The sequence below is a fragment of the Micropterus salmoides genome, unplaced genomic scaffold (assembly GCF_014851395.1).
Source record: "Micropterus salmoides isolate LMB-PRFRI ecotype aquatic unplaced genomic scaffold, ASM1485139v1 Ms_hic_scaffold_1, whole genome shotgun sequence".
NCBI classification, from domain to species: domain Eukaryota; kingdom Metazoa; phylum Chordata; class Actinopteri; order Centrarchiformes; family Centrarchidae; genus Micropterus; species Micropterus salmoides.
The window spans coordinates 34,864,751-34,892,706 of record NW_024040040.1 but is presented as its reverse complement, the minus strand read 5'-3'; the positions used below and the strand labels follow the sequence as shown (position 1 = coordinate 34,892,706).

Genomic DNA, 27,956 nt, shown 5'->3' with positions numbered 1-27,956 from the left:
ATTTTCTATCATCATGCTTCAGAGGAGTTAGAGGTTATTTACTTGCCCTGATTAGATTCTAATTTTTCATTTTGGACATCCAGCAGAATAAGCTACTTCTAGCTGTGTTTGTTTTACCAATCGCTTGGAGATCCCAAGTCTTATCAGACCAATTTACAATAGATTAGCTCATCCTGACAGTTGAAGGAGACGTCCTGATTTGAGGCTTACCAGGGCATGGTGAAAAGAGAAAATTATCTGTTCGTGTGAAATGTATACAAAGACTTCAAGGGTTGTTCCCTGTCTAATTTTCTCTTCCTGTATCTCACGTCTCTGCAGCATAAAGAACGTGACACCCAAAGTGGGTGCAGAGGAGACCCATGATGCCATTCGGCGAGCCTTTGACGTTTGGCAAAATGTGACACCGCTGCGCTTTGAGGCCGTGCCCTACAGCGAGCTGGAGAGGACCAAGAAAGACGTGGACATCACCATCATCTTCGCTTCGGGCTTCCATGGCGATAGCTCACCCTTTGATGGCGAGGGTGGCTTCCTGGCCCACGCGTACTTTCCAGGGCCGGGAATAGGAGGCGACACACACTTTGACTCAGATGAACCATGGACGCTGGGCAACCCCAACCATGACGGTAAACAATCATTAGTATTCTTTGGAAATGTTATAATGGCTTTACGTGGGTAGGTGTCAGACATGTTTATGAAAAAGGTCAGTCAGCTAACTCACCTTAAATGGATTAATATGTGAATGCACAATACAGTGTTGATATTTGCGTCTAGGCTCTGACCTGTCACTCCCCATACAGAAACGGCGAGCTCAGCACAGCAGGGAGTGACCATAATCCTGTAACTTACCCCCTAAGGGAACATAGACTCAGTTTACAGGTGGTAGCTGGAGTGGAGACGGGGCTTATGAAATGCTCTATGAACAGCAGCAGCAGGGAGTGGGGAGTGATGAGAATAATTTACCCCTAGGGGAACATAGACTCTGAGTTTACAGGTGCATGATGAGGTGGAGCAGCAGCAGCAGCAGCAACTGACAGCAAAGCTTTCAGGAGAGCTGCATAGCATGGCATAGCAGCAAAAGAGTGAGCAGAACACTGACGCTAGTAGAACACCATGATCACAAGGGTGCGATGCTCTATCCATTGACCATTAATGTTTGAAAAAATATTCTTAACTCAGAGATCCACTTATACTAGCTGTTTATTTTAGTCTTTCAACTACGTGTCAAGGTCTTTATCAGCAAATGGCACAGGTGTCATTATTCCATGCAGAGTACAATCTACTATACATGTTATCTCAGCCAGTAACGTGTTGTTTTAAATGGATTTTTTATTAATGAATAAAATAAAAAGATATTGGGTTCTGCTGTAGATTTCAGAACATGATTGATGTTTAATGGAGAGCGGGGTACAGTTTGTCAGAAGTGACGTCATTCAGTTGCATCATTCTCTACAGCTGTGGTCAGCAACAATAGGTGGCCAGTGGGCCAAAGCTAGCCCGCTGGCCTGTGGCCAGAGTTCTTTGATAACAGCAAAAAAAACACAAAAACATTATTGCGGCTGGTGCTGAAACAGATCTCTGTCATGGCAGCAAAAGTTACTCACATAATCACTTCCTCTTAAGGGATTGTGCCTACAAAATAAAAGAGCGAGAACGTCTTTGCAGCAGTACTTTGTCGTGTTTAATTGAGAGCTTTTACTTTGAAAAGTTCTGAAGGAAATTCAAAAGAGTCTCTGGCTTGCTTGACACACCTCTGAAAAAAACGTCTAAAAATGTGAGATCAGATTCCCCTGAATGAGAAACACAGGAATTTCCTCTGCCAGGAGAAAAATAACACTAGCAGCAAGTGGAGATTGAACACACAACCCATTGAACAAGAGTCCTGTGCACTACTGATTGAGCTAAACAGGCACAGAGTAATGACAGATTATAAATGATATTGACTTTGTCAAATGATAAATTGACTATGTTCTGGCCTGCCATCTAATGACTTGAAAAGAATTTGGCCCGATGCCAGATTTATTTGCCGATCCCTGCGCTACAGTATAACAGTGTAGATTTAAGGCTAGCCTGTAATGGTTTAAAATTAGATCTGCTGTCATTTAGGGTGATATATCGGCCTTGTGACTGCAGGTATCTTCTATCATTAATTTAATGTTAATACTGAAATTGGAACAATAATTTGTTGCACTGCTTGTCAGTGGGAAAAGTAATAATGTTATTGATGCATAGTGATAGTAAGTGGACAGGTCATGGAGTTTCTGCAGTATTTGTGTTCGAAACAGGAGTTTGTCAGCTTTCTGAGGTATCAGGGAATATTTTTTACAAATTCTTTACTACATTGAGATGTAGTATACTGGATGTCGTAGCTTGTTCCATACATGTGTTGCTTTAAACTGGTTTTCAGACCGTCTGCATATGAAACTAGACTGTTCATCCATTTAGATGAGTGGCTCAGTTATAGAACCACTCAGTAAAGTCATGAGGAAATGCAAGTCTGATGGATATTGATGTATTTGTGCTGTAGATTTCTAGTGTGATTCAAGTCTCACCGTTTGAGGCTTGGTCACTCTCCTCTCTCTTCGAAAACATCCAAACCTGCTAGCAGACATTGCTCTCTGTGATCTATAGCAATCGCATCACCTCTCACTCCACTGCGACCCCAAGCTCGTGCCATAACTGAGTGTTTGCCCCCAGAGTTTTACAGCATGTCACGCTGCGTGTAAGCTTTACCCGGGTCTGCTTGTCATGCTATGACGCGGGTTGCATGTTGAGCAGCTGTTTAGCGTTGTGGTGATCCCAGTGCAGCCTCCAGTGTGGTGATGAAACTAATGAATACTGTAAAGGAGACATAATAGAAGTAAAGTTAAATAGAGTAATGAAAATCCAATCATATAGTGAAAGTTAAATGGATTTTGGGTTAATATTTTTTGACCAGATGCTTGTCACAGGAGGGCAACATATTTCAAACTGGCCTCTCAAAATTCTAAAAGATGGGGGATTTCTTCTTTGAATTCCTCATTAATATAAGGGGCAAGCGTGCCCCGTGGTCCACCGAGACAACTCAAGAAGAGCTATGACTGTTGCTGAGTCACAAGTTAAAACAATGACGGGGACGACTTAGCGAGACACAAGGAGACTCTCTCAAGAAGGGAGGACACAAAGAAGGGTTACTAGAAGGAAGGAAGCCGCGATAACAGAGAGGGAGAAAGAGAAGATAAGAGAGAATGGCAGAGTATCTCTAGACAAATATTGGAGGTTTGAGAGCTCACAGGAGAGAAAGACGAAGAGGGAACAACTGAGAGAGCGAGAAGTAAAGAAAACATGTGAAGAGGAAAGGGGAGAGAGGAGAGCAGAGGAGATGAGTGGGAGCTGTTGAGCACTATGCGTCGGAAATAGAAGTGAGGAACTTGCTGTTGAATTTTAAGTAGGAGCATAGGGGCTTTTGTAGGCTTAGATAATATGTTGTGAACGGCTATATTTAAGGCTTTTTAGAATTCGTCGTTTGATCGAACTGAAGAACCCCTTCTGCAGGTTGAAATACACAATTGAAGCGATTAACAATAACCTCAAGTACGCTATTGGCACGTCTGCCCTTTCACTGACCATGTGATTCCCTCATAAAAACTCATATTAACACACACACACACACACACACACACACACACACACACACACACACACACACACACAGTGTTGTCATCCCTGCTGTCACAACTTATAGGAAGGAGAAGCAGCTGTCATTGAAGGCTATGATTCACTCCCTTCAGCACTACCAGAGACAAACTGTCTCTCTACCCCTCAATGCAATATTCATACAGCGCTGCTACGGCCCAAACTGCTGTGAAAACATCCCATAATGCATGCAGTTTTATTACGCACTCTCCAGCTGGCTTTCTTGCCAAATATGAACATGCACCAAGTCAACTGCCGTGGCAGGGGGTGCTCTTATTCGTGCATGATGACCAGTGTTACACTGAAATGAATTTCCAAAGGCTCATAAAGCTTAAAGCTGCCCACAGCCAGTATGTTATTCTGAGATGTTGAATATCTTCAAATTTCACGATTCTTATGCCAAAAAATACTACAAATATCAGGTACTCTGTATTTTAGCCAGATAGTTTTTTGTCTTTTTTGGCACGGCAGCAAAACCTCTGAGGTAGTGTGTAGATTTTGGCAGGCTAAAACCTCAAACCTCATGCTGCAAGTATTACTAATGTTACTACTAATGATGAACCATAGTCATGTGTCAGTGTGTGCCGTTGTACCAGTGTAGCATTTGGCTTTGAGAAGAGGCATGTGGGTCTGTTTGCGTTTGTGTAGGCAAAATGCAAATTACATTAGATTTTGATTCCTGATTTGTAAGAATACAATCGTGGCTAATATCAGTACTGGAGTATGATTAAAATCTAATAACAATAAATTTAACCAAAATTGATTTATGCCATAAACACATAACATGTAACAACCAAACATTTTGTGGTAGAGAAATGAGTAAAGATACTTCACTATTGAGCAATAAACTGTCATCAGAAATGAATGAGTAAATATAACTGTAAATATTGAGAAATAATTCCAAATAATGTCTAATAGATAAAAACACAATTAACTAAGAAAAAACTAAAATATGCACAAAATGTGGCTGCTAAAATGATTATTGCTGCAGATGATACTGATAGTTGGACTTTATTGTCCCGGTGCGGGAATTCTTTTTATTGCGATAGTATTGTACTGTGACTTTGACAGTGATTCAGTTCAACGGCAGCTTATCCATTAGACGGGGATGTCACTGACTGTCCAATATCAGATGTTTTATAAGACGCCGTATATCAGCCTAACCAAACAATTAACTGTAACAGCGAGTGTATTGGAAAGCAAAGGGTGGCATTCAGATCGAAATCAGTGCCTATAAAGGCTTACTGAACACCAAATGCACGGAGATTCAAACTCCGGAAATAATCAATTAATTGTCGTCAATCACGAGGCCACTAGTACATCCTTCATGTTACAAAGTAACCTACTAGCAAAGTGCACTTACAGTATTTGAATGGCTAGTGCAGAAGACATTGCATTGTGTTGTACTGCGTGTTTTTGTTGTTTTTTTTTGTTTGTTTTTTTTACTTTTTTTGGCTTCTGAAGATAGAAAATGTTTGAGAACCACTGCACTAATGAAATGAGTGATGCTTTCTAGATTATGATTGCAAGGGGCTGGGTAGTAAAACAATAATGATAATAATTACAATATAATTCTCCTCAATAACGATATAACAAATGTTCAATACATGTATGATTGTATTCATTTGAATCACAAATGATTACAATGAACGAATTAGCACTTGAGTTTTCTATTAATGATATTTTTGGAGCTGAGGAAGAGGGACTAAAAAAAGATTTTGCCTAATTTAACTCATGCATATTTGTTGAAAAAACATTTTATCATAATTGCTTTGAAAGTTCTACCTCAGATTTGTTAAGTGATCCACTGTTTGGCAAAAAATTGTTTAAAACCACAATTAACCATCTGGTTTCTTCAACTTTCACTCAGGAGTAGGGCTGAACGATTTAGGGAAAAAATCTAATTGCGATTTTTCTGCCAGATATTGTGATTACGATTTTATTTGCGATTTTGTTATTGAAGTTTTGCTAAAGTTCAATATTCACTGCCTGTCTATTTTTGACGGGAAACACGTCAAGCAACATGGAGCAGATGAACCAGGCAGGAAGTCAGACACAGAACGGCAGAGAGAATCAGGTCAATTTTCAAAATAAAACACCCGTTGCAGAGTCCCGATCGTACATCAACAATAAACACAGTTAAACAGATAAAAAGAGAAACAATTTAACTATGTAGCCTACTTAACCATAGTAGATGCACAAAAATCAAGGACAACTGAACAAGTAAGTAAAATCTGAACAAGTCAAAATCAGACAGGCAAAACCCTATTATTCTAAAATGGTCCATGTGGATATGTAATGTTAGCCTGCAGAGAGCGGAGCGAAACGGGCTCAGAGAGCTGTTATCCGTAGTTGAAGCACACAAAATGACAAATTAACACGTAAACGTAGGCTTAATGCTGCTGAAACACTTCAGTGTGTGTTGACGCTGCCTGTGTCGGTTCTGCTGACGCCATTATCCCACGTTTTACTCCAGTTTCCTTTGTTGTTGTAAAATGTACACGCCCTGTGCCCGCTCTGATTGGTGAGTAGGACCGTAACAGGAGGCGCATGGCGCTTGTGATTCGCGAGCAGATCTGTCACACAAGGATGACAACGACATGAATTTGTAACTGCGTGACTCTTTAAAACAGGTCAGATGCGCTGTATAATTGACCTACATTTTAATAGTTAGCGTTCATGGTATCACTTCATGGTTAGCGTTCTTTCAAATCGCAATTTTGATTTGAAAACGATTAATCGTTCAGCCCTACTCAAGAGCAAAAATCAGCTGATGGAGTGAAGTTAAAAAAACAGCTTCCTCAGTGAGCATGGACAGGTGGGACTGCGTTGTTTGGACTGTAAAACGTGTGTCCTGGACCATTTTTTCTACCTAAACATGCTCATCATGTGATTCCAATTGGCTGATTGCTGATGTCCCATCATCCATGAGCAAAAATGAAAGCCTAAATCAGTTTGGTTATACATATTCTTCTCTCAGATGAAAAGTTCCAAAATACATTATTTAAATGAAAACAAGCATGTAGATGTTCATGTTAATCTAGATGTTCTCTCAAAATCTCTCCCCACAGTGGGAGATAATTCCATATATTTCTAACTAGTTTCAAGGATTTGTAATCCATCTATCATCCATCTCCTCCCGTATCCATGCTTTGTAGGGAGCAGCTGAGAATGATGTAATTTTAGCTCAGAACAGCACATAATGTCTGTGTGGCTGGCTTTTCCTTTCTCTTTCTCATCTGTCTTTTTTCACTTCCCTCTCCCTCCTTTTATTGTGTTTTAAAAGTTACAACCACACACTGAAACACACTGAAGATGAACCCCTGTCCAGTAAGCTGCCCGTGCCTGTCATACCTAATCCACACGCACACACATGTTGTCGAGAAGGATCAGTTGTCGCAGCAACGGTTGCCAGCATCACACTGTCGATGTTATTGTAGTTGTTTTGGATGATGACGTCGCCGATGCACTGGAGGATTAATCCCTGTCTGCATGGAGATAAACACTTACATACACGTGTAGTACTCACACATGCACTTTCACTCTCTGTCCCTCTCTCTCTCTGTTACACACACACACGCACACACACACATGCATTCATGCAATTGCACTGTTTTGTCTGCACCTCTGCTTGCATTGCAACTCAGGTATTTGATGATAGAGGATTACTGAAAAGTTGCATTCATTGACATAGGCATTTTTAGCACACACAGCAGAATGGGGTTCTTATCGGGATTAGCTAATGGCATTTTATGAGAAACTGAGATATACAGTATACAGCCGCTGCTTTCTGTATGCGTGTGGCTTGATGCTATTATCACGCAGAAGAGAAAGAGGTGTGACGCCTGCAAATTCAAACGCAGCGAAAAAGCCGCACTAGCGCGGCTAGAAAGTGGCACTGATCTGGAGATACTGGAAACAAGTAAAAATGTTTCTCAAGGTGTTGCATATTTTAAATGTAGTTGCTTCTTATTGCCTATTTTGACATACTGCCTCATCACCTTCACCAAGACAATAATTTGACTGTAGATCATCATAACCAATCAGAATCAAATTCCCAATCAATAGAAGCACCTGGTTTAGTCCTCCGTCTTTTTTGATCTTGTGCCCCTCCAAATATCAACAAATCCAGCTATACAAATTAGCTTCTGTCACACAACAATCAGCATGGTATGAATAGTCAAGAATGGCACGCATGTAGAGGTGAAATAATAAGTTGCAGAGACACTCTGTGCCACTTGCAACAGCATCAGCGGTGTTATCTGTGCATCATGGCTGCGGAAGATTGGGAAACACTTGGGAAGTGAGTCTCACATTCATTCTCAGTCAGGCCTGTGGTATTGCCTCTATTCCGCAAAACACTTTCTTCTGTGTTTTTATGGTAACAAGTTCTATGGTTGACAGTGGGTTCCGTGATCACACCACACACGCCAAATCCCAGCGTCAGAACCCCTTACATACAGCATATCGTGCCTGAAAAAAGTTCCGAGCACAGCGGAGTTTGACACCTAGGCTTGGAGGAATCCTATTTTATTAAGACTAACTGACAGATTTACCCGTTTCCATTTCCACCCTCCCTCAGCGTGCGCGTCAGCCTTTGGCGCTGCTTTAAAACAATGGGGCTCACAGTTGAGGGAAAGGATTTGTTTAAGAAATATTTGAATGAACAAACGTTTCCAACAGTGGATTAGAGAATGACTTTTGCCTTGAGGAAATTGTTTGTGGGTTTTACTCCGTCACAGTCAACGTCTGTTCATATCAAATTGGTCTTAACAAAGTGGAACACATCTCCCGTTCAGAGAAAAGGTAAACTGGAAATCTGAAAATGTGAAGTTGTACATGTACATAGGTTCTGTACACAAGAAAGATCAACATCCGTGTTGATTTTACAAAATTGAGCAACATCCTGGGTGATTAATAAACTGTTTGATTTGTGTATCCATGCTGGAGGTAGCTAGCAACACTATTATCTACATTGTTTGCACCTTCAACTGATCAGTTCTTTCTCAGTTTTTCAAAGTCAGATATTAAGAAGAAACACAATGACATACGTGTTCTGTCCTTGGATCCTTCCCTCTCTCTCAGCCTCAATCTTATTTTATCTTTCACTGTAATAATTCACACATTATTCTGTTAAGGATTGCACAGTGATAGCTGCTAGCTTATTTTAGCCAGGATGATGCGTAGTGAGAGACAACAGGGAAGGAGTGTGCGGGGGCGGGTGATCAGCCAGAATCCCCACTGAGAGTGCAACAAGCCTGGGGGCAAAACAGAGAGAAGTGGTCCTGGAGCTCCTACAGCTGCCCTACATTCCTAGACTGCTTAGCTTTAGAGACTGATGGATGATAGTTGTGAGGGATCAATAGATGGAGGTAGAGACAGAGAGAGAGATAGATGGATAGATAGATAGATGCATGGGAGAATAAACTAAAGACATAATAGGTTGTGATGGGGGAGGGCAGAGGTTGGAGAGTAAGAAGATGAAATCAAATGTTTCAACAAAGGTAAAACTGGGATGCAGTGCCCGGAGGGCTTTCCCAATGAGTTTATGGTCGCGGTCGCTAGTTAAAGCAATGTGTATGTCTCCCCAGCTCCCCCCTCTTGTCCAAATATGGCCACTCGTGTTTCCAAAAAACCATGGCCAAATGCCAAACTGGAGGCTTCCAAATGGTAGTCCACAAACCAATGGGTTACGTCATGCTGGCTGCATCCACTTCCTTTATACAGTCTGTGGCCATGACCAGTTTTTTATTTGACAGTTTTCCATTTCTGCACAAATAAAAAAAAAGAGAGCAAGCAGACACTCATGCATGCTTTATCACAAGGTCATCTTTGTGGGCTGAGGCCGCCGTGTTGTTCTTTGTGAAAAATCAAAGCGATGCACATAGGAATAGATAAGGCAGATTCCATTTTGACTTCCAGTCGCACTGAGGCTGATTGGATTTTACCAGAGGGGGGAAAAAAGGTTTCATTGCTGCCACTGCATACCATGACGGTACACAAACACCCAGTCTCACCCGAGGGTGACTTATAAGGTCTGGTATGCCTTCAAGGACCACCAGCCTGTAGTAGAATCATTGAAAACTATGTAACATAACACAGCATGTGAGCAAGACCTACACGCAGGAAATGAGAGATTCCAGGGCTTCATTATTTTCTTCACCCTTGCCCCTGAAATGAGCCAAAGAGGTTCGAGAAACACACCCTCACCATGAGGAAAAATATGCCAAGAATGTATGTTTCCAGGTTTAGGGCTTAGATAACATGGGCTGAGTTGGTGGGAGTGATGATTGGCTGAGGGAGGGGATGCCGGGATGGGCTCGACATTGATCAGCTGATTGATTGATGGTCGCAGGAGAAAGCTCGGCTCTCTGGCGTCAATTGGCAGAACGGTCTATCATTGAGTTCCAATCTGGTAACTTTTTGACCAGCAGACAATGAAAGAGGCTCAATCTTTGGCTTCTGAACAGTGCGGGCATGGTTGCGTGGAGCAGCCTCTGCCGAATGAAGCTATTGTAAGGAAAGTTGGAGCAGGTAGAGTACAAAAGAGGAAAAAAGAGGTGTAGGAATAGAAGAGCATATGTTGTCCTTGCAGGTTTATTTTTAGGTTGCTACTCCTACTGGGTGATGAAGATGTAGCAGCATACGGCCTTTTCTTGTTTCCTTTTGTTCCTCCCTTGTCACTCTTGCATTCACTCTCTCCATTAAGTTCAGTGGGTTTAGTTGGCATGAGGCTTGATGTTGTTTCCAAAGCACTGTTAAAGCTGTTGAAATAATAATGACTACAAAAGAAACCGGCATAAACGGGAATAAAACAAAACGGATTCTCTCATGCGGGTGACTGTTTATCTACAACAAAGTAAAAGAAAGAACAGGAGAAACACATTTGCTTGATTCATATTTCCTGCTTGCTTTTTTTGTTGCAGGCAGTAATATTTTTATATATATATATATATATATATTTATAACAGCCAGCACTGCCCCAGAGTGAAGAGTAATTTCTCCTTGCTGTCCAGACATTGAAATACAGTGTGTATCCAAATGTTGAAAAGAATGTCTGTGGATGTTGGTTGGACAAAGTTTTCGGTAGTCAAGTTTGTCTGGAGAGTGAGCCCTGTATGTCTGCTGTCGGACTTAGGTCTTTCAGTTTCTACATCGTCATGCTCTTTTTTTAGGTTTCTTATCAGGTATTTTGGTAAGTTAGTCCGCTGCTGCATGTTATTCCAGTTTGTGTTTGAATTTATTTTCCATTCCCGCAAGCGATGTGTTTGTTTTTCTCTAGTTATAATTTGATCTAATGCTCACTGAGTCTCCTCTATGTCTTGTGTTTGGCTGAGGTTTGTGATGTCAACAGGGGGACTCCTTTCTGTGTTCACTTCTGAGCAGAACAGGGCTTGATAACATTAAGGGGTGGAGTCAGTATTTCTTGATGTAGCTCCAGATCTTTTTAAATGTTAAAGATATTGACCTCCGCTAGGGATACCAATAACTGGACTTTGAGCATCGGCCGATGCCGCGTACCAATCCAGTACCAGTGTTAAATTAATGAAGTTTATTCCTTACCATGAGGAAGAGACTGGGAATCATAATTTTATGTGGAAGGCAACATCAAGCTTTAAATACCTCCAAACTGCTGACCCCTTGTTTTTAGCTCCGTCCATGCTATGTTTGTTCTCCTAGCAAAATGTTCAGGTCTACCGGCGCACTTCTAGCCTAGTATGTGCATAATTGAATTGAATAGATCGGCCCCATAAATTAGATAGAGCCCCTTGTCTCTGTTATCCGATCCATCTGTTTGAGTCAGTATTGGACCGTTATCCGATATCAGTCAGATCGGTGCATCCCTACTCCTGGCTTGCCATTGAAGTGTGAGCTTTACTCTGGGTTGTACAAATACATTTACAGAACTCTGTATGTCTCAAGAACTTTGTTATCTCACATAAACCCGTTGCATTGTGCATTGTGTGTTTGATTGAACCCAGTATGATTCAGCATGTAGTGTCAATGTTGTCAGATTTTAATTAATGCTTAAATGGTATGTATTTCTCTGTTTGATTCCCAGCTATGTGAAATTATACATCATTTCCTTTTAACCTAGATATTTTTAGAATTTTATTTGCCTTAATGTTAAATGTTGGGGTGTAAGTAAGCCCCTCTTTAGTGAAAAAGAAGCGTGTATTCTGCATAAGATTTGCCTTCTTCTTTTAATATTTGAAAATTTATTCAACCCATGATTAAAATATTGACAGAGATGAAGACTGAAATAGCTAATCTTGGGTTTTTGTCTCCATGCTCATGTTAAAAGGGTAACCCACAAAGTTAAACAATTCTTCATTCTTTCAAGGTTGTTCAGCTTCTCAGAAAACCGTTTCGTCATCATCCAACATGTTCTATAAAGATCGTCAATCTCTCCTATGTCCTTCTTTCTCTATCTGTGTCCCACTATCTCCCCTGCTCCGCCGCAGCGGCTCTCTATCTCTGAGAAAATAAATGGGGTGATTCAGATGTGTTTTCTTACCACAGGAGCAGATTTTTTATCTTCTACTGGAAGCGTGTGTGTGTGTGTTTAGGTGTGTGTGTTTGTGTCCCGAGGACTTCCAGCATGGCTACTTTTGGGCTGGAAGTAGGAACAGTACTGATGGTTGGGTTACTGTAAGAAGAAGGGTTTGTGGGAGGACACAGGCAGTAAAACAGCACAGAAAGCTACACACACAAACACACACACACACACACACACACACACACACACACACACACACGCACGCACACACTTTTCAAGGGTGCTGGAGGAACTCACCACCTTGTATGCAGTTTATCTTAAGGATGCAGTATGACAGTTGACATTACATGATCTAACACTATGATGCGATATTGCAATTCAATAAAATAGATCAGTATAGGATACTACATGATCCAGTCTAGGGACATGATGGATATACATGCTGCAATACTATATACACAATACATGTATACATTATTTTATACAATATAGAGTTGAAGGACTATGCACATCACAAAGGCTCAGAAAACAGCATCAATGAAAAAAGTAACACCTGCACACTTAAAATAAAATACTGCCCCCTTCCCAGCTTCTCTGCATCTTTTTCAAGTAAAATATGAATAAGATGAGTAATATTCCCCTAACAGGACACTACAATTGAACATCCATCAAAGATAAGGCAGAACAGGTCAGTGGTTGTTTGACTATAGATACAGTGTTATCTACCAATGAAACTACACAAAATTATGAATGCATGTGTAAATTTGCAAGATACAACACCTTTTTAAAGCCTTGTTTCTTGTGTGTGAAGAGATCTTTGGTTACATAACCAATGTTAGTTTAATTTCCAGAAAGATAAGGGATTTGAATCGCTGCATTCACACTTACACAAAGCAAATGAACTCAAGAGAAAGAAGAGATACCAGCATGCGTTCCTGCCCACCAGGCTGCCACTAGAAATAGACGGTCGCCTACTGACAGCAGCATCAGCTTCCACGTGGGCGGCAGTACTCTCTTCCGCCCCCACACGTGAATACACACACACACACACACACACACACACACACACACACACACACACGCGCGCACCTGGGAAGATATGCCCTCCCACTAGTCAGTCAGATGCTCTCATAACCTCGTACCCATGATCTTTAGCAAACAAGAAGTGTAATCCACCCTGCTGAGGGTACATCTCGTTCTGAGAACACACACATTTTATCACTGTTCAAGAAATATCACTTGTGTCTTTAATGATGTGTGATACGTACCTTTTTGATCCAAATATTTCTAAATGTAGAAACATGAAGAAAATATTTCTTAACACAAGTTATTTGTACATTTTCTAAGTTTTTGAGATATGCTCATTTTTATGAGCAGTGTTCATAAGAATTTCATCTGCAATTTCTTGGAGTATCTTCAAATGCTTCAAATTGCTAAAAATCTGTACAAGTCTGATTATCTTTTCCTCACAATCAAGTGCTCCAAAATACACAAACTACAATGCAAACTACAATGTACACTACTATGTAAATTTACTATGTGTTAACCATAAGCTATATACTAAACAATGCTAACTGTGCTAAACTACTGACCTGCTCCTATGGTGGCACCACGTATTGTCACACAATTTTCACTGCATACAACGCAATGACATCATCGCGAGCATACAATGTGATGACATGAAAGACAGAAGCCTTAGTTTTCAGCTTAAAAAAAAAAAATTCTCTAGCTCTTATAGTTTTTATTGTAGATCTATTTAAACAGGATGATGCAAACAACAATCTCTGGTTCGGGGTTCGTTTTCAAAGGGTAAAAGTTACTCATATCTAAGGGAACATTTTTGGAATCTTCAAGGATTCTTTGGCGCCCTAGTGACCCACTAAGCAGCTCATACTTCAACAGAAACCTTTGTTACTATTTGGATCACTAAAGGAAAATGTGTTTGCTACAAACCCAGGCACTCACTCCTAACCTACTTACTTTGAGACCTCAGGCTAGAAACTCTGTGACACATCCAGGCAGCATCTGTCGGTAACCATCAGATTTGTAGTTCTGCATCCTGGAACAAAGTCTCACCCAATAATGCTCCCATTGATCCCGTCATAAAAGAACGAAGGGTACTGTCAACTCTTTAAAAGGAGTCAACATTTCTTTTGCTTCACAAGAAGACAGCAAAAACTAAAAAAGGCTACATTTTGGGAGACCTGAAAGGGTTTGAACTGTCAGATGAAGTGCAATCATTAAAAGGAGAAACATCAGTTGAAGAGTAAGTGATGAATGCAGTTAAAATATCAGTTGATATTTTTCCAATGAAAGCAATTGAATTGCCAGTTGAAAAGTAAGAGATGAAAGGAGATGAAGAGTAAAAGATGAGAGCAGTTGAAAGATCAGTTGATGTGTGAGTGGGAAAAGTAGTTAAATTTTCAGCTGAAGTGGAAGCGCTGACAATAGTTGAAACAGATTTCTTTCAAACTTCTTTCAGCACTTGCATTTTAACTGCTATTTTTACTTCTTTCAGTATTCGTATTTTAACTCTTCAACTTTTGCTGTGTAGTTAGAACTGACAGGCGAAATGTCAGCAGTCAACTTTCTTTTTTCCACAAGATGGTAGAAAAAAATACAGATGACTTAGAAGTAACAAGCCAGGCGTTTTAAAAGTTGAGGAGTTATTGGGTGGTTGGTGGGCCATCACTTGTGTGCTGAACTAACTAGAGAATCTTAACGACTTGAGGAGGATCCAAAATGAGTGAAAAGTATGTTTACCTAGACCAGGGCTTGTCAATAACAAATTGAAATGGGACTGATTTCAAACCTAGGAAATATGGATGGGTCAGACATTTCCAGCAACCTATTACAAAGCTTTTTTTTAGTTTTTGGTAATGAAAAATTTAAAATGCCAATTAATGTGGTAAAAATATCAATTTATTGTTTCACTTTTGAAATACATTTTAAAAATGTGGTCACATCTGACCCAGGCACATCAAAAAGTGCAGAAATAGAATTAAAAAATAGCCGTCAGTGCTACCATTGCACAGAAGTGGCAATAATACTAACCAATAACAAACCCTAACTCACTAGAACATCTGTGATTAGGCAAACCCTTGTTACACACACATTATATTGATATTAAGGCTACAGTTACACTGATGCCATGACTTTTTTAGTGGGAGAAATGACATTTGTTGTTCTGAACAAGAACAAGAGCAATGGCTTGTTAGATGTCAACACAATCCAAAGGCATTATTGAAGACTGCTGCCAGTCAGGGAGCAACGAGAGTTGCTTTTTACTGAGTTCATGTGCGAAAATCTTGATTCACATGTTTATGTTGATCCCAAAATACTGAGCGTGATGATCCCTACATTCTAAACGTTAGGGAGCTGGTGTACGTTGAGCTCACTCCCAAACCTTGCAGGCCCCTTAAGCTGGGCATGCACTGAACATTCAGAGCCTGTTTTGGACCCAATTTTCACTTGGAGTCGGGTGGAATTTCAGCTTCTTTGGGTACTGTTTGCTGTGCAGTGTATAGAGTAAAGACTGATGAACTGCTCCCGAACAGCCTTCGGATGGTCGGATGAATTTTCTGTCAACCAGCAAAGTTCTCTTTAAGCACCAACTGAATAGGCCGCACTAAAAGAGGAGCCGTATTGGTGACGTTAATCACTATATTTTTCTAGTATTTTGGGCTTTGTAGCTTCATTGAAAATTCTGTTATCATTATCCCTCTGACTTGTTTACTTGTGCAAGCTGAGTTTAGTAAGTTTTCACCAGCATTTTCGTGGTGCCCATGTGTCCATGGACGCAGCTGCATAAGCGTGTGTGAACCTTTGAAGGCACGTGTGCACACACCATTGCTTGCAAATGCATTATTAATGATTAATGATCACAAAGAAAATGTACACACATCCCCGTCTCGCTCACAGGTGCTGCACAGAGATAAACATGACAAGAATAAAGGATGTCCTTTCCTTGGCAGCATTTTTTTCCCTCCTTTCTGCTGGTTTATTTACCTGCAAGTCCGCAGGAACAGCCAATATTTGGATCCCTGGCAGAGTTCCACACACAGAATTTCAGTCTGTAGCAGTTTCTGTAAATAAATAATTACTCCAGTGTACATATGTTGCTCCCATCAGCGGGTTTTGTTCTCTGACAAGCTTGTAAGAATTAAGTATAATAGATGCAACAGCAGAAGTCTTGCTCAACTAACGTCAATGGCCTTGAGCAAGGAGAACAGAGAGAGAGAGAGGGCTGACAAAGAGTGAAGGGAGGAGAACAAGTGGAACAACAGACTGTTCTCCTCTATATGATAGTGTAGCTCAATGGAAAGTTCCTGGTAACAGATGCCATCACTGCCAGGGTTAGGACTTTAACACACTAACAGTGGGTTCATCAAAGTATCCAATGTCAAAGAGAAGTCAAAGAATGCGACACCTTTAATATGAAGTCACAGAATTTCAGGGAACTTTACAAACTGATGACACTTTTAGCACATTAGATGTCGTTTTCTAGCCTAGCTTGTAGTGGAATGACTGGGGTCGCCTGTGAATGTCTCAAAGCAGAGAAACTTAAAATGTTCAGTCCATCATTTCTTCACATAAGAATTTACAGGTATATTCACATATGTAATTAAGGTGTTAGCATCTTATGTAAGATCATAGCTGATCATAAGTTAAAAAAATATTACTGATATAGCTAAACAATGTTTTTATAGCATCAGAAAACAATAGAAAAACACATTTAAAGCTATGCAGTTTTTGAGGGATCTATATAAATATTCTTCATTATTTAAAAGTTAACCTAAGCAATGACAAAGGCTGTTGCTTTATTAAATACACAGGTGTATCTTAGGTGGACCAATATAAACTTTAGATACTGCTGCATAACAGACATTAACAGTCGGTTTGTTAACTGTATGCCGTTATTCTCCTTCTGCTACTGTCTCCCTGTGTTTTAGTATGATGCTTCATCATTAATTAATTATGATTAGTTAATTGTCTTGCGACTGCAGTGGCCGCTAAAAGTTGAGCAAAGGTTACAGCCACACCTCAGCAGTTGTGTGGTGGTAATATACTGTATGACTGAATATTGGTGGTAGGGTACCACATCTACTTACAATTTGTTAATGGTTGCAAATACATTATCCATTGCAACCAAGTTATAATCATAAATCGTACCCGCAGCAAACCAGACAGGAATGACATTTTCACTTCCACTTTGTTATGGATACTCCTGGAATTTTACATTTGAAAACCTTGGTGTTTATACTTGCAGGGCTGTTAGCTGATTTGGTGAAATGCACCAAATGGCACGCTGTGTGTTTCTGTTTTGTCCTGTGAGGGTATGTTGGAAGCAGAGCGAGAGTGAAAGTGAAGCGAGCAGAATGCAGCCATTGTACTTTGGCTGCATTCTTCACAATGGTCACTCTGTCAAGTCAGGCACACAGCTCTAGTTTGACAGCCAGCAGAGCTCTGTATGCCCAGGGCCCCCTGAGCCAGGCACTGAACCACTGGGCTAAGATTCTCTGGCAGCTTGTCAGTACCGCACAGCACTCCTGGATGGCCACTTCTCTCATTGACTCACAGTCTGTTTGACCGTCTCTGCTGCCTCTCTGGACTCCCTGCTTTTCCTTCTCACCTCGCATATCCAGCTTCCTTCAGGGTCAAGGTTGTATCGGCTCAGAGAAACAACAACCAGTGTCAGTATTGTGAGCTTCACCCCGGCTAGTGGATAACAGCTGATTTCCTTCCTTTTCCTTTTCCTGCTCTCCACTGTTGAGCTGTCGGCCAGTGCCGGGGACAGTAAAATACCTAACAGCAGTTTCACCAGCTTACAGCTTCGCATTGAAGCTTTTTGAAAACCAATTTTTGGATTAAAGCTGGTTAAGCACTTCTCACGTTTCAGTTGTTTTAGATCAGGTCTGATCAGGTGGCCCACTCCTTCTGTTCAATGTTACTGAGGTTGTCATGTGTGCAGTATGTTATCAGTGATTCTCAACCAGGGGTACTTGTACCCCTGTGGATACTGTTGCATTTGCTAGGTGGTACATGGAAAGATTATAAGAATAGAAATCCACATATTGTGTCAGCAGTTACAGCTGAACACTAGACTACATGTTGCAGTTGAGAGTGCATGAAAACCAGTTAGAAAGCTTCCTAAGTTCCTAATACCTTATCTACTATCTACTTTTATGTTATAGATAGTTAATAGTGATAAATACCATCCAGTTTAATATCAGTCCAAATGAGCACATTTGGAACATGACACGATTGATAAGAGGTTCATTCATTCATCCAGCATTGCAGTGGGGGGACGTTGGACAACAAAACTTGGGAGTTGCTGCCATGCCGCCCAAAAAGGTGTTAATTGCAATTTCAGAAACATTGCTGAAATTGCAATTAACACCTTTTTGTATCTACTTCACCGTGCAGCCCAGTTTTGGTACGTTTTTTTCCAAGAGCTTTCCTGAAAGTGCAGTGTCAGCCACTCAGGGCGTTGTGGAAGCTGAACAATAGGAAACATTTGAGGTCCCCCAGGACAAAGAGAGTGCTCATGCTTGCTTAGACTTGGACGGCAAAACAACATCAACGAGATAAAAGCAGTAATAGTCGCAGCTGTGTGTGTTTTCTAAAGAAAGCGTGGAGGAGTTAGATATTGTCAGGCCCTGCATGGCATCCTTGTCAGTTGGAGAAGCTTTTCCCCTGTTCAGGATGTTGAGAGGGCACTAGCATCGCAGGGATTGTTGTGTTATTGTTGTATATTGTTGTTAAAAAACTGGTCCCCTGATAGTGCTGGTAATTTGTCTAAGTGGGAATGAACATCCAACAGCTGAGGGGAAAACTTTCGTAACATGCTTGTCGTCAAACGTCACGTGTTGAGTGAAGTACAGGTGCTTAGTTAGAAAGGAAGCAGAGAAGGTTACAGGCCCCTGGGGGTCCGCGCTGACAACCTGAGCTATTACCCCAATTGAACAGCCGTGTCCCGTGCCCCGTATCTGATTTGTGGGCCATTTGTGTGTTTATCTCTGTGTGTTTCTGTCTCAAACCTGGTATTCCCATGTCACGTGTGCCCTCAGCCGGCAGATGGACTGTAGCAGCAGCGGCATGTGCAGGGAGCCGGTAAATTATGGAGAAAGAGCAGGTAGAGGTCTCTGGTTTCTAATCACAGCCCCGGTTTACTTTACTGCAACCCTGTGGGGAAAGACAGAGAGAGGTACGTCTGATCATAAATCTCCTGTGACTCTCCGCCTCCACTCTATCTTACCTTCTTTATTTTTCTGTTTATTTTTTTCCCCCTGCTCCTTCTCAGCTACACTATCTCATTAGCGGCGACCATGACCTATCCTGAGGAGAGTGTTGGCCAGACTGCTGTACCAGCTGTATCCGGTGGCTGAAGCCCGCTCGCTCTGTTTTGTTCTTTATTATTATTTTTGTTTCATGTGGGACGAAGATATGGGCACTGACAGGAGGGTGATGTTACAAACGCCAAGGTCAAAGGTTACAGTTGTATAATTCACCGTCCACATCTTTTGTGATTGCAGGAACACTGGAATATCTTACAAGATAACAAATAGTCTCGAGCCTTATCATTTTCCTCGCCTCAGTTTTTCCCTTTCTCTTTATCATCCTGTCCCCCCCCCCCCTTTCCTCATGCAGCTATCACTCCAAACGCCCTTTCTCCTCAGTTTACCTCACCTTTTTTATCTCTCTATTTATTTCGAATCTTTGTCTCCCACTCATCTGTTCCTCCCTCCCATAACTTTTTCTCTCGCCTTCATCTCTCATCTTTCCTCCTCCTGTACACCATTCCCTCGCATTGCCTCTTTGTCTCTTTCATCCTTTCACTTTCTGCCTCATGCCCTCCCCCGTCTCTTTCCACATTCTACCATCCCCTGTGTAGGCTCTGTATACCTTACAGCTGATAATTAGCCAGGCAGCCTCGGCTTTGTTTGTGGCCCCGGGGCCAACAGGACGTCCCTGTCTACCACAGCGTGACTTACATAAGCAACCGAAACAAAGTGACAACGCTGACCTCAAATGGCCCCAAGAGGCAGGAAGACAGACTCAAGATTGAGGAAGATGGAAAAAGACAGTCTTTCCCTTTACTCATACAGCTGATGTGAGTACAGCATCCGTAGTATCAGGACCTGCACTGCTACAGCTCTGACGTACTGCAATTGTCTGTAAATGATGACCTTTAAAAGCTTGTACTCTATAATTTGATATTGCATTTTCATAGCTGAAGTAGATCAATATGATGAATAAATGCAATGCTTGATATAGATTCATTGATAGATTCATAGTATGTGATATATGTTCAGTGAGACAATGTACAAGATGAAGTAGGTGGAGATCGCATTGGTTCTGAAAAACTAGTATTTCTAAGTACAAAGGTCAGCGAGAGCAGTAAATAGAAGGATGGTCTCATTTTCCACTCTTTTAGTGGTCTTCTGTGCAACAAAAACATTCCCTTTATCAGGTTTTTAAACATTAAGGAACATGTTGCGTTTATCACATTACATTTATTATTGCATATTTATTATTCTTCCGTGCCTTTTATACTCACTTGTGACACAAAAGCAGTTTCTGCTTCATATACTGTTTATATATGTGTCAGCTAAATGAATGAATGAATGAATGAATGAATATGACGTGTGTGTAATTTGTAACAGTTGCCTTCTTTTCTAACATAAAATTAGCTTACATTTGCATATTTAATGAAAAATATACTAGACAAGCAGCAAAATGATTCATATGTCAGTCGTGCATAGTTGTTTTGTAGATGGGTGCTATGATTATTCATTTTGATGACTGATGATGTTATTATTAGTTATATAATGCATTAAAGTCTAGTGAGTTAAAGTCTTCTGAAAAGAAGAAAAATATCGACCTATATATCGGAATATCAGATTTTAAAATCCTCAAATATTAAAATAAGCATCAGTCTTAAAAATACCATATCAGTTGAGCTGTGATAGTAATACATATGTAACACAGCATTTGTTTGCTGTAGAAAAGTATTGTACACTGCTCATTGTGATGTACAGTTTAGGACTTATGTGTATAAAACCCATTGAATCTTATGGAGGCCTACTCTGTCCCATTGTATTTATACCGTAACTTGACACCTGGTAACAGTACTAACTCCATTTGTTCTTTAAAATACACTGACGAAGTGTGCATAAACTCACTATGATGACATGTACAGTTATGCACTATTATAAATTGTATAGTTCATCAAAGTCTATGAAGGCCTATTTAGTCTTATTGTATACATAACTTGTAATTAATAAGTTTACGATTTACATACTGTAATGCATCGAAGCCTAATACAGTGTTTTAAAGCATCCATTCGCTCCCATTACATCTATAACTCAGCTAATACATTAAGGTAAATGAGTTTTCATATGATTATAATGTCTTTCAAAATGTGTGCCAGTCGGCATCAGTGCACTCAGCAATCACACGCATTTCCTTCAAGAAATGCTTCTGTAGTTAAATGTGTTGACTTTGCACCGTCAGTACATCTACCATTGTCACAGTCTATGGTCCCAAAGTGTACAATAATTGCAGAAGACAGTAACATTTTATTGTTTAAAACTGCTTCAATGAGCTCTTTTACTCCTCTGCTCCCAATGCCATGATAGGAAACGGCCCGGAGAAGAGTCTTCAGCTGCAGAGGAGTGTGACCCTGTTTCCACCACAAGTGATTCCTAAATCACCGAGCCGTTTCTCTCTTCTCTTTATCTCCTTTCCCTTCTATGCCTCTCTTTATTCGCTATAAACATTATCTCCAGACACTTGTTCAATATTACACGCTTGAATAAATTTTGCCTCCGTTTCTGTATATCTCCAACTTTTACAAGCCATCTATTTTCATTGGAAGAATTTGGCTGGATAGAAAAGCCTTTTCAGCAAAACCCTGGATATAAATGCTGTCTGTCCTTTTACACCCGGCTTTACATCAACCCTATAAACTGACATTTATACAGTCAAATATCCTTCACAAGGTTCCAATTAAGCCATTTCTCTGTGGCAGTCTGGTCCGTAAATTCTTATGCATTGTACTGTAGCTGCTAAGAAGCGATCTGAATCACCGTTTGTATCTGCTGATGCGTTATTCATGTGACAGATTGGCAACAGATAAGTGCCTCACTTTAGGAGGAATCGCAGTGAATAAGTGATGCTCCTTTTCATTCCTGTTGAGTCTCTCTGTGTGATAAGAAAGACAGAGAAAGGTAAAACTTAGAGGTGGCAGCGGGGAGGGGGTTAGAGGGTCAACCTTCAAACAAGAATTTTAGATCTTGTGCAAAACATTTAACCAGCCCAATTCCAATTCCAAACTCCTACTCAAAAAGCTTTATAAATACCATATTTAGTGTCTTGAAACGGATGATTTTTAATACCAAGAGATCACTGTCATAACATGTTATTCATTATAGGATGTAAAAGGCTCTCCTTTGAAGTAAAGTAATGACATTTATTTTTAAGGCATTAGCGGTCTCTTTGGAATCAGGTTAATAGCTTCCCACAGACAGGCAGTGTACTATTATAACCCTAACCCTAATTGAATACCCACGAGTTTCTCAACAATGATGATGAGTTTTTTTATGGGTCGGATTTGACAAATTGGCAAGACATCAGAGAGGAGGTTGAGAGGGAGCGTTGTTTGTTGTTGTTTTGGTTGCTAGTGACGTAAGCGGAGGAACTTGAATGGGGCCACGGAGTGGCGGCTTCAAATACCAAATATCCAAATCTAATACAGTTGGGATTGGTTTTGGGCTCGGCACAGAGGGTTTCTGAGTCAAAAGGTCAACCCAGTGTAGTCATCAGCTTACCACAGCCTGAAGCTAATTACAAAACGCAGGGTTTGCTATGCTCTGTGAGGGGGAGTGCGTGTGTATAAGTATGTGTGCATGTGTACGTCTCTGTGTTTCTGTAATATACCCCATCAGTGTCTGTGGCTTGCTACATAATCCTCTCATTTGGTGCGTAAGTAGTGGATTATCTATGCTCATACACATACATTCACACATGCTTGAATGAATATTGGTGCGAGGAGTGTTCACGGACTATTTTGTTGTCTATTCCAAACTTTCCCCTTAAAGGCTGTTGTTTATTTAAATCCGTCAGTATAAAACTTTATGTTGAAGGAACTACACTTTTGCTGCCAGCCAGAACAGGTGCATCTTGTGGGAGACATACAATGCTGCAAAAACATTTACTGTTGAGCACACTGCTGACAGACTGCTCTCCCTTTTCCTCCTTCCCTCCTCTCATTTTCTGTTTCTAGGTAACGATTTGTTCCTGGTAGCAGTCCACGAGCTCGGCCACGCGCTGGGCCTCGAACACTCCAACGACCCCACGGCCATCATGGCTCCCTTTTACCAGTACATGGACACGGACAACTTTAAACTGCCCATGGATGACCTGCTGGGCATCCAGAAGATTTATGGTAAGGCCTCATTTAGATGTACAGAGTAGAGCCAGACTGATATGGGATTTTTATGACCGATACCGATTTTGATATTTGAGGATTTTATAGTCATTTATCAGACACCAATCCACACACGATTTTTTAATCCACTGGAAGGACCTCAATGTGTTAACTGCTTACACACTACCAAGCTGCGAAAGTTCTAACGTAAGTCACAATAACTTTCTAAGCTTGCTGGCTTCCAAAAAAGCTAATGGAGTCGCTTACAGGGCAACAAGTTAACACAATTAATGAAGACATTTATTTGTACCATTGGCTGCCCGGGAACCATGCCTCTTTGATGAGTTGAGGAGATTAATTATAAGCAGATGGTGCGACACAGCTAATAAGCTACGATCTATGACACCAATGTCAAGACACTTTGGTGTCAAGGGTGCAAAAGTTGAAACAAACAATTTGCACATTTACTTTGCCTCTAATTGTTGAGACTCTTTTGTAAATAGATTGATTTCACCCCCAAATTTGCATATTTTAAATGCTGATGTGACAGAGCCTGACGTTAGGCACCATAACCAGGTTCCTCATAACTGGAATAGTATATTTTCTGTGTTAGTCTAACTCTGTTAGAGTACAAGATCATTTTGATAACATGATAAAGCACAGATCTCAAGATTAAAACCTAAATTTCAGATCACAGGAGGCGCAAGCTTCATCAGCAGCGCACCTACACATTGCTCATTGACAAACATTTTGAGTTGACAGACGCTGATTCCAATGCTTTGTCTTCTCATAAAGCTGAGATAGCTCTGGGCGGGTTGAAGTGTGAAATTCAGTTGGACGGTAACAGATTTATGTAAGCATGAGTGTCTTTATTTTTACACTCTTAGAGTTGAATTAGTAGTGCATTAGGGTAGACATTGCTAAGCCATCGATCTAGACGTGTTTATGTACTGAGGTTGATGTGTTGTGAAGGAACCCATCATTTTACAATTTCAGAATTTGTAAGTTTCAAATGTATTTGAATGTTCGCGTTGTCGCCTCAACCTGGGTTTGACATCTGCTGTAAGTTAAGAGTCAACTTGGTGGGAAGTGGCGGCACTGTGCCTTACAGCTGTCGAGGCTGTAAAGCAGTCACACTCCGCTGAGATGACTCTGGTCTGTCACATGAATGGCTGCACACGCCAACACCAACACAAAAGAACCTGCCATCTGCTTACATGGTCCGGGCACGTCCCTCTGGGAGTGACAGACCTGGGCAAGCGATCAAATCGCTCCTCATCCCTCTCGTTTTTAACTCCTCTCCGCTGCTGCCCCTCCCTCCTCCTCTGTGTTGTACGAGGAGTTGAAGGGCAGGACAAGTGATGGCAGCTCCTCTCTCAGTCTCGTTGTTTTGTTGGTTTTTTTCCCCAGCTGCAGTTGGCCTCCTTTCCTTCCATATGGCAACAGTGATGCTACATGTGGAGGCTAAACAGGGAGCTGCACAGTTTGGATGAATTAGAAGGTGGTGGGATTTAAGGTTGAACAGGAGGAAAAAAGTAGAGAAATAAAAAAGGAGGTGTAGAAGAAACTGAAGAGTACAAGAGTTACACAGAGAAGTGGTGTAGGACTGTAAAAGGGAAGGATGTTAAATTTAAGACTTTGATTTGCAGTCAGGGGAGCAGGATCACACAGTGAATTGTGGGAAGAAAGGTCTGACAAGGGTAGAATGAGATTGATCTTGAGGGTCGATAATAGTTTTTGGACTTCTAGCTGTACCTGTTTCTCAGCTTAGTGCTAAGGTCATAGTACAGTTGTATTTCTTCCTCAGATCATTTATATTCCCTTTTACAAACACATAATCATTTCTCATGAATAATTAACAGCTTAAACTAATGAAAGTTTAATCAGCCTGCAAGTAATTATAGATAATAAAGACAGATCTTATACAAACATGTAAAAGTGGAATTACTGTCATGTAGTCCATTTTTTTCCCTTCTTCTTTTAAATCCCCATGGACAAATCACTTTTTTTCTCTCTCTGAGCTTTGAACATAATGACTTCCCACTCCTTTGAAGAGAATTGCCCACTTCCTGTTTACACATGCAGCGGACTGAAGAAAGCGCTCACATTACTTACTGTACATGATAATGCAGCCAGCTAAAGGAGAAAAAAAAGAACAGCACTGCAAATCTGCAATCATAGTCATAATTACACTGAACTGCAGACTTCAAACATAGACAAATACTTAACAGAAAGCCTGCGTGTCAAACTGGGGACTGGAGTTTGATTGACTGATTTAGCAGGTGGGGAGGGTCTAACATATGTATCGAGTTGTATCATGGGAATTGTAGGATCCATTGTTTTTGGATCTTGACCCACACTAGGGATTCACATTCAGGATATTTCAGTCTCTTCTCTATCAAACTAAAAAAAAATTTAAATGCATCTCTTCTCATCTCTGAGTTTATGGAAAGTCAACACAAATTGCTGGATGCTGGATTACACCTTTAAGGACAGGTGTAGAAGGACAGCTAGAAAGGCTATCCAGAAATCTTTGGTCTTAGTCTAGACCAGGGTTCACCAACCTTTTTTAGACTGAAAGCTACCTAAAGGATATAGAATAATATGGGGGGCTACTTGTTTGATATAAACTATATATATATATATATACTAATATAAATCTGCTTGGTTTGCTTTTAAATATGAATGAAAATTATGCATTTAATAGGCTATTTGAGACCGTCCATCTATGTTCACTGATCACTATTATTATTAACGTTTTAACAAGTGAGCTGATGAAAATACAGATATACAGAATATTTTTCTACCCGTAATGAGCTACCTCGGGGGTAGCTAGCATTGAAAGTCTTGTGGCATGTACTGAAGTAGCTCACCATCGTAGCTGTAGTAGCTAGATGGCATGGAATGAAGGAGTGAGAAGAGGGAATAATAATAATCATAATAATAATCTTCATTTGTAGAGCACTTTTCAAAAACAAGTTACAAAGTGTAAAGACAATAATACCCAAAAGACAATAATACAAAAACAATACAAGATAAAAGCATGAAAACATTGAAAAGACTAAAATACACAGTTAAGATAAATATAAAATTAGTAAAATAGAATAAAATAAAAGGGATGAAATAAAGTCAAATAAGATCGGGAAAGGCTCTCCTATAAAAGTATGTTTTAAGAAGGGACTTAAAAGAGTTCACTGACTCAGCTGACCTGATTTCCCCGGGCAGGCTGTTCCAGAGCCTCGGGGCCCTGACAGCAAACGCTCTGTCCCCTTTAGTTTTCAGTCGAGACTCTGGAACAGACAACAGACCTCTGCCCGAGGATCTCAAGGTACGTGCTGGTGTGTATGGGACTAAAAGTTCAGAAATATAACAAGGCGAGAGGCCATGAAGAGCTTTAAAAGTGATTAATAGAATTTTAAAGTCAATTCTAAAACATACTGGGAGCCAGTGTAATGAAGCTAAAATAGGAGTAATGTGTTCATATTTCTTTGTTCTGGTTGTTCTGGTCCAGAACTCAGCCTGGCAGCTGAGTTCTGGACAGTCTGGAGTCAATCAATAGATTTTTGGGTTAAACAAGTGAAAAGGCTGTTGCAATAATCCAGGCGTGATGAGGTGATGGTGTGTAAAATGGTCTTGGTGTCCTTAAAAAGTTAAGTTGATTAAAACATGATTGAACAAGCTTTGTGGTGTGCTGCTCGAAATTTAAATTATTATCAAACCAGACACCAAGGTTCTTTGCCACAGGCTTAATGTGATTTACTAGGGAACCAGCAGATGGCAGTATTTGTTTTGCCATCTGCTGGGACCCAATGACCAGGATTTCTGTTTTGTCTGAGTTCAGCTGGAGGAAATTATTTGACATCCATTTTTTAACTTCACAAAGGCAGTTGTTAAGTGAACTCAGCATTCCAGGGTCTGTGGATCTGACGGGCAAGTACATTTGTGTGTCATCAGCAAAAATATGAAAAGAAATACCATGTTTATGGATAATATGTCCAAGGGGAAGCAGATACAAGGAAAACAAAATGGGTCCTAAGACCGACCCCTGAGGCACACCATATTTAACTGGACAGAACGAAGAGACATAGTTGTTTACAGACACGCAAAACTTCCTATTTGACAGGTAGGATGAAAACTATTCTAGGGCAGTACCAGAGATCCCCACCCAGTGCCTCAGTCTGTCTAACATGATGTTGTGATCAATGGTGTCAAAAGCAGCGCTAAGGTCCAGGAGTACCAGGACTGAGCACATGCCTTCATCAGCAGACATTAAAAGGTCATTGGTGACTTTAAGCAGGGCAGTCTCAGTGCTGTGGTACTTCCTGAAACCAGATTGAAACTTAAAAAATATTT

At 40.6% G+C, this 27,956-nt stretch overlaps 1 protein-coding gene across 2 annotated transcripts in view; it reads left to right on the top strand.

Moving 5' to 3' along the window:
- LOC119907420 (matrix metalloproteinase-16-like) overlaps window positions 1-27,956 on the top strand; it is an 84,799-nt gene that overhangs the window by 27,594 nt on the left and 29,249 nt on the right. For both annotated transcript variants that reach the window (XM_038725180.1, XM_038725188.1), the window contains 2 exons: window positions 319-623; window positions 23,460-23,621. In XM_038725180.1, the coding sequence (XP_038581108.1) occupies window positions 319-623; window positions 23,460-23,621 (467 nt within the window). The remainder of the gene's footprint in view (window positions 1-318; window positions 624-23,459; window positions 23,622-27,956) is intronic.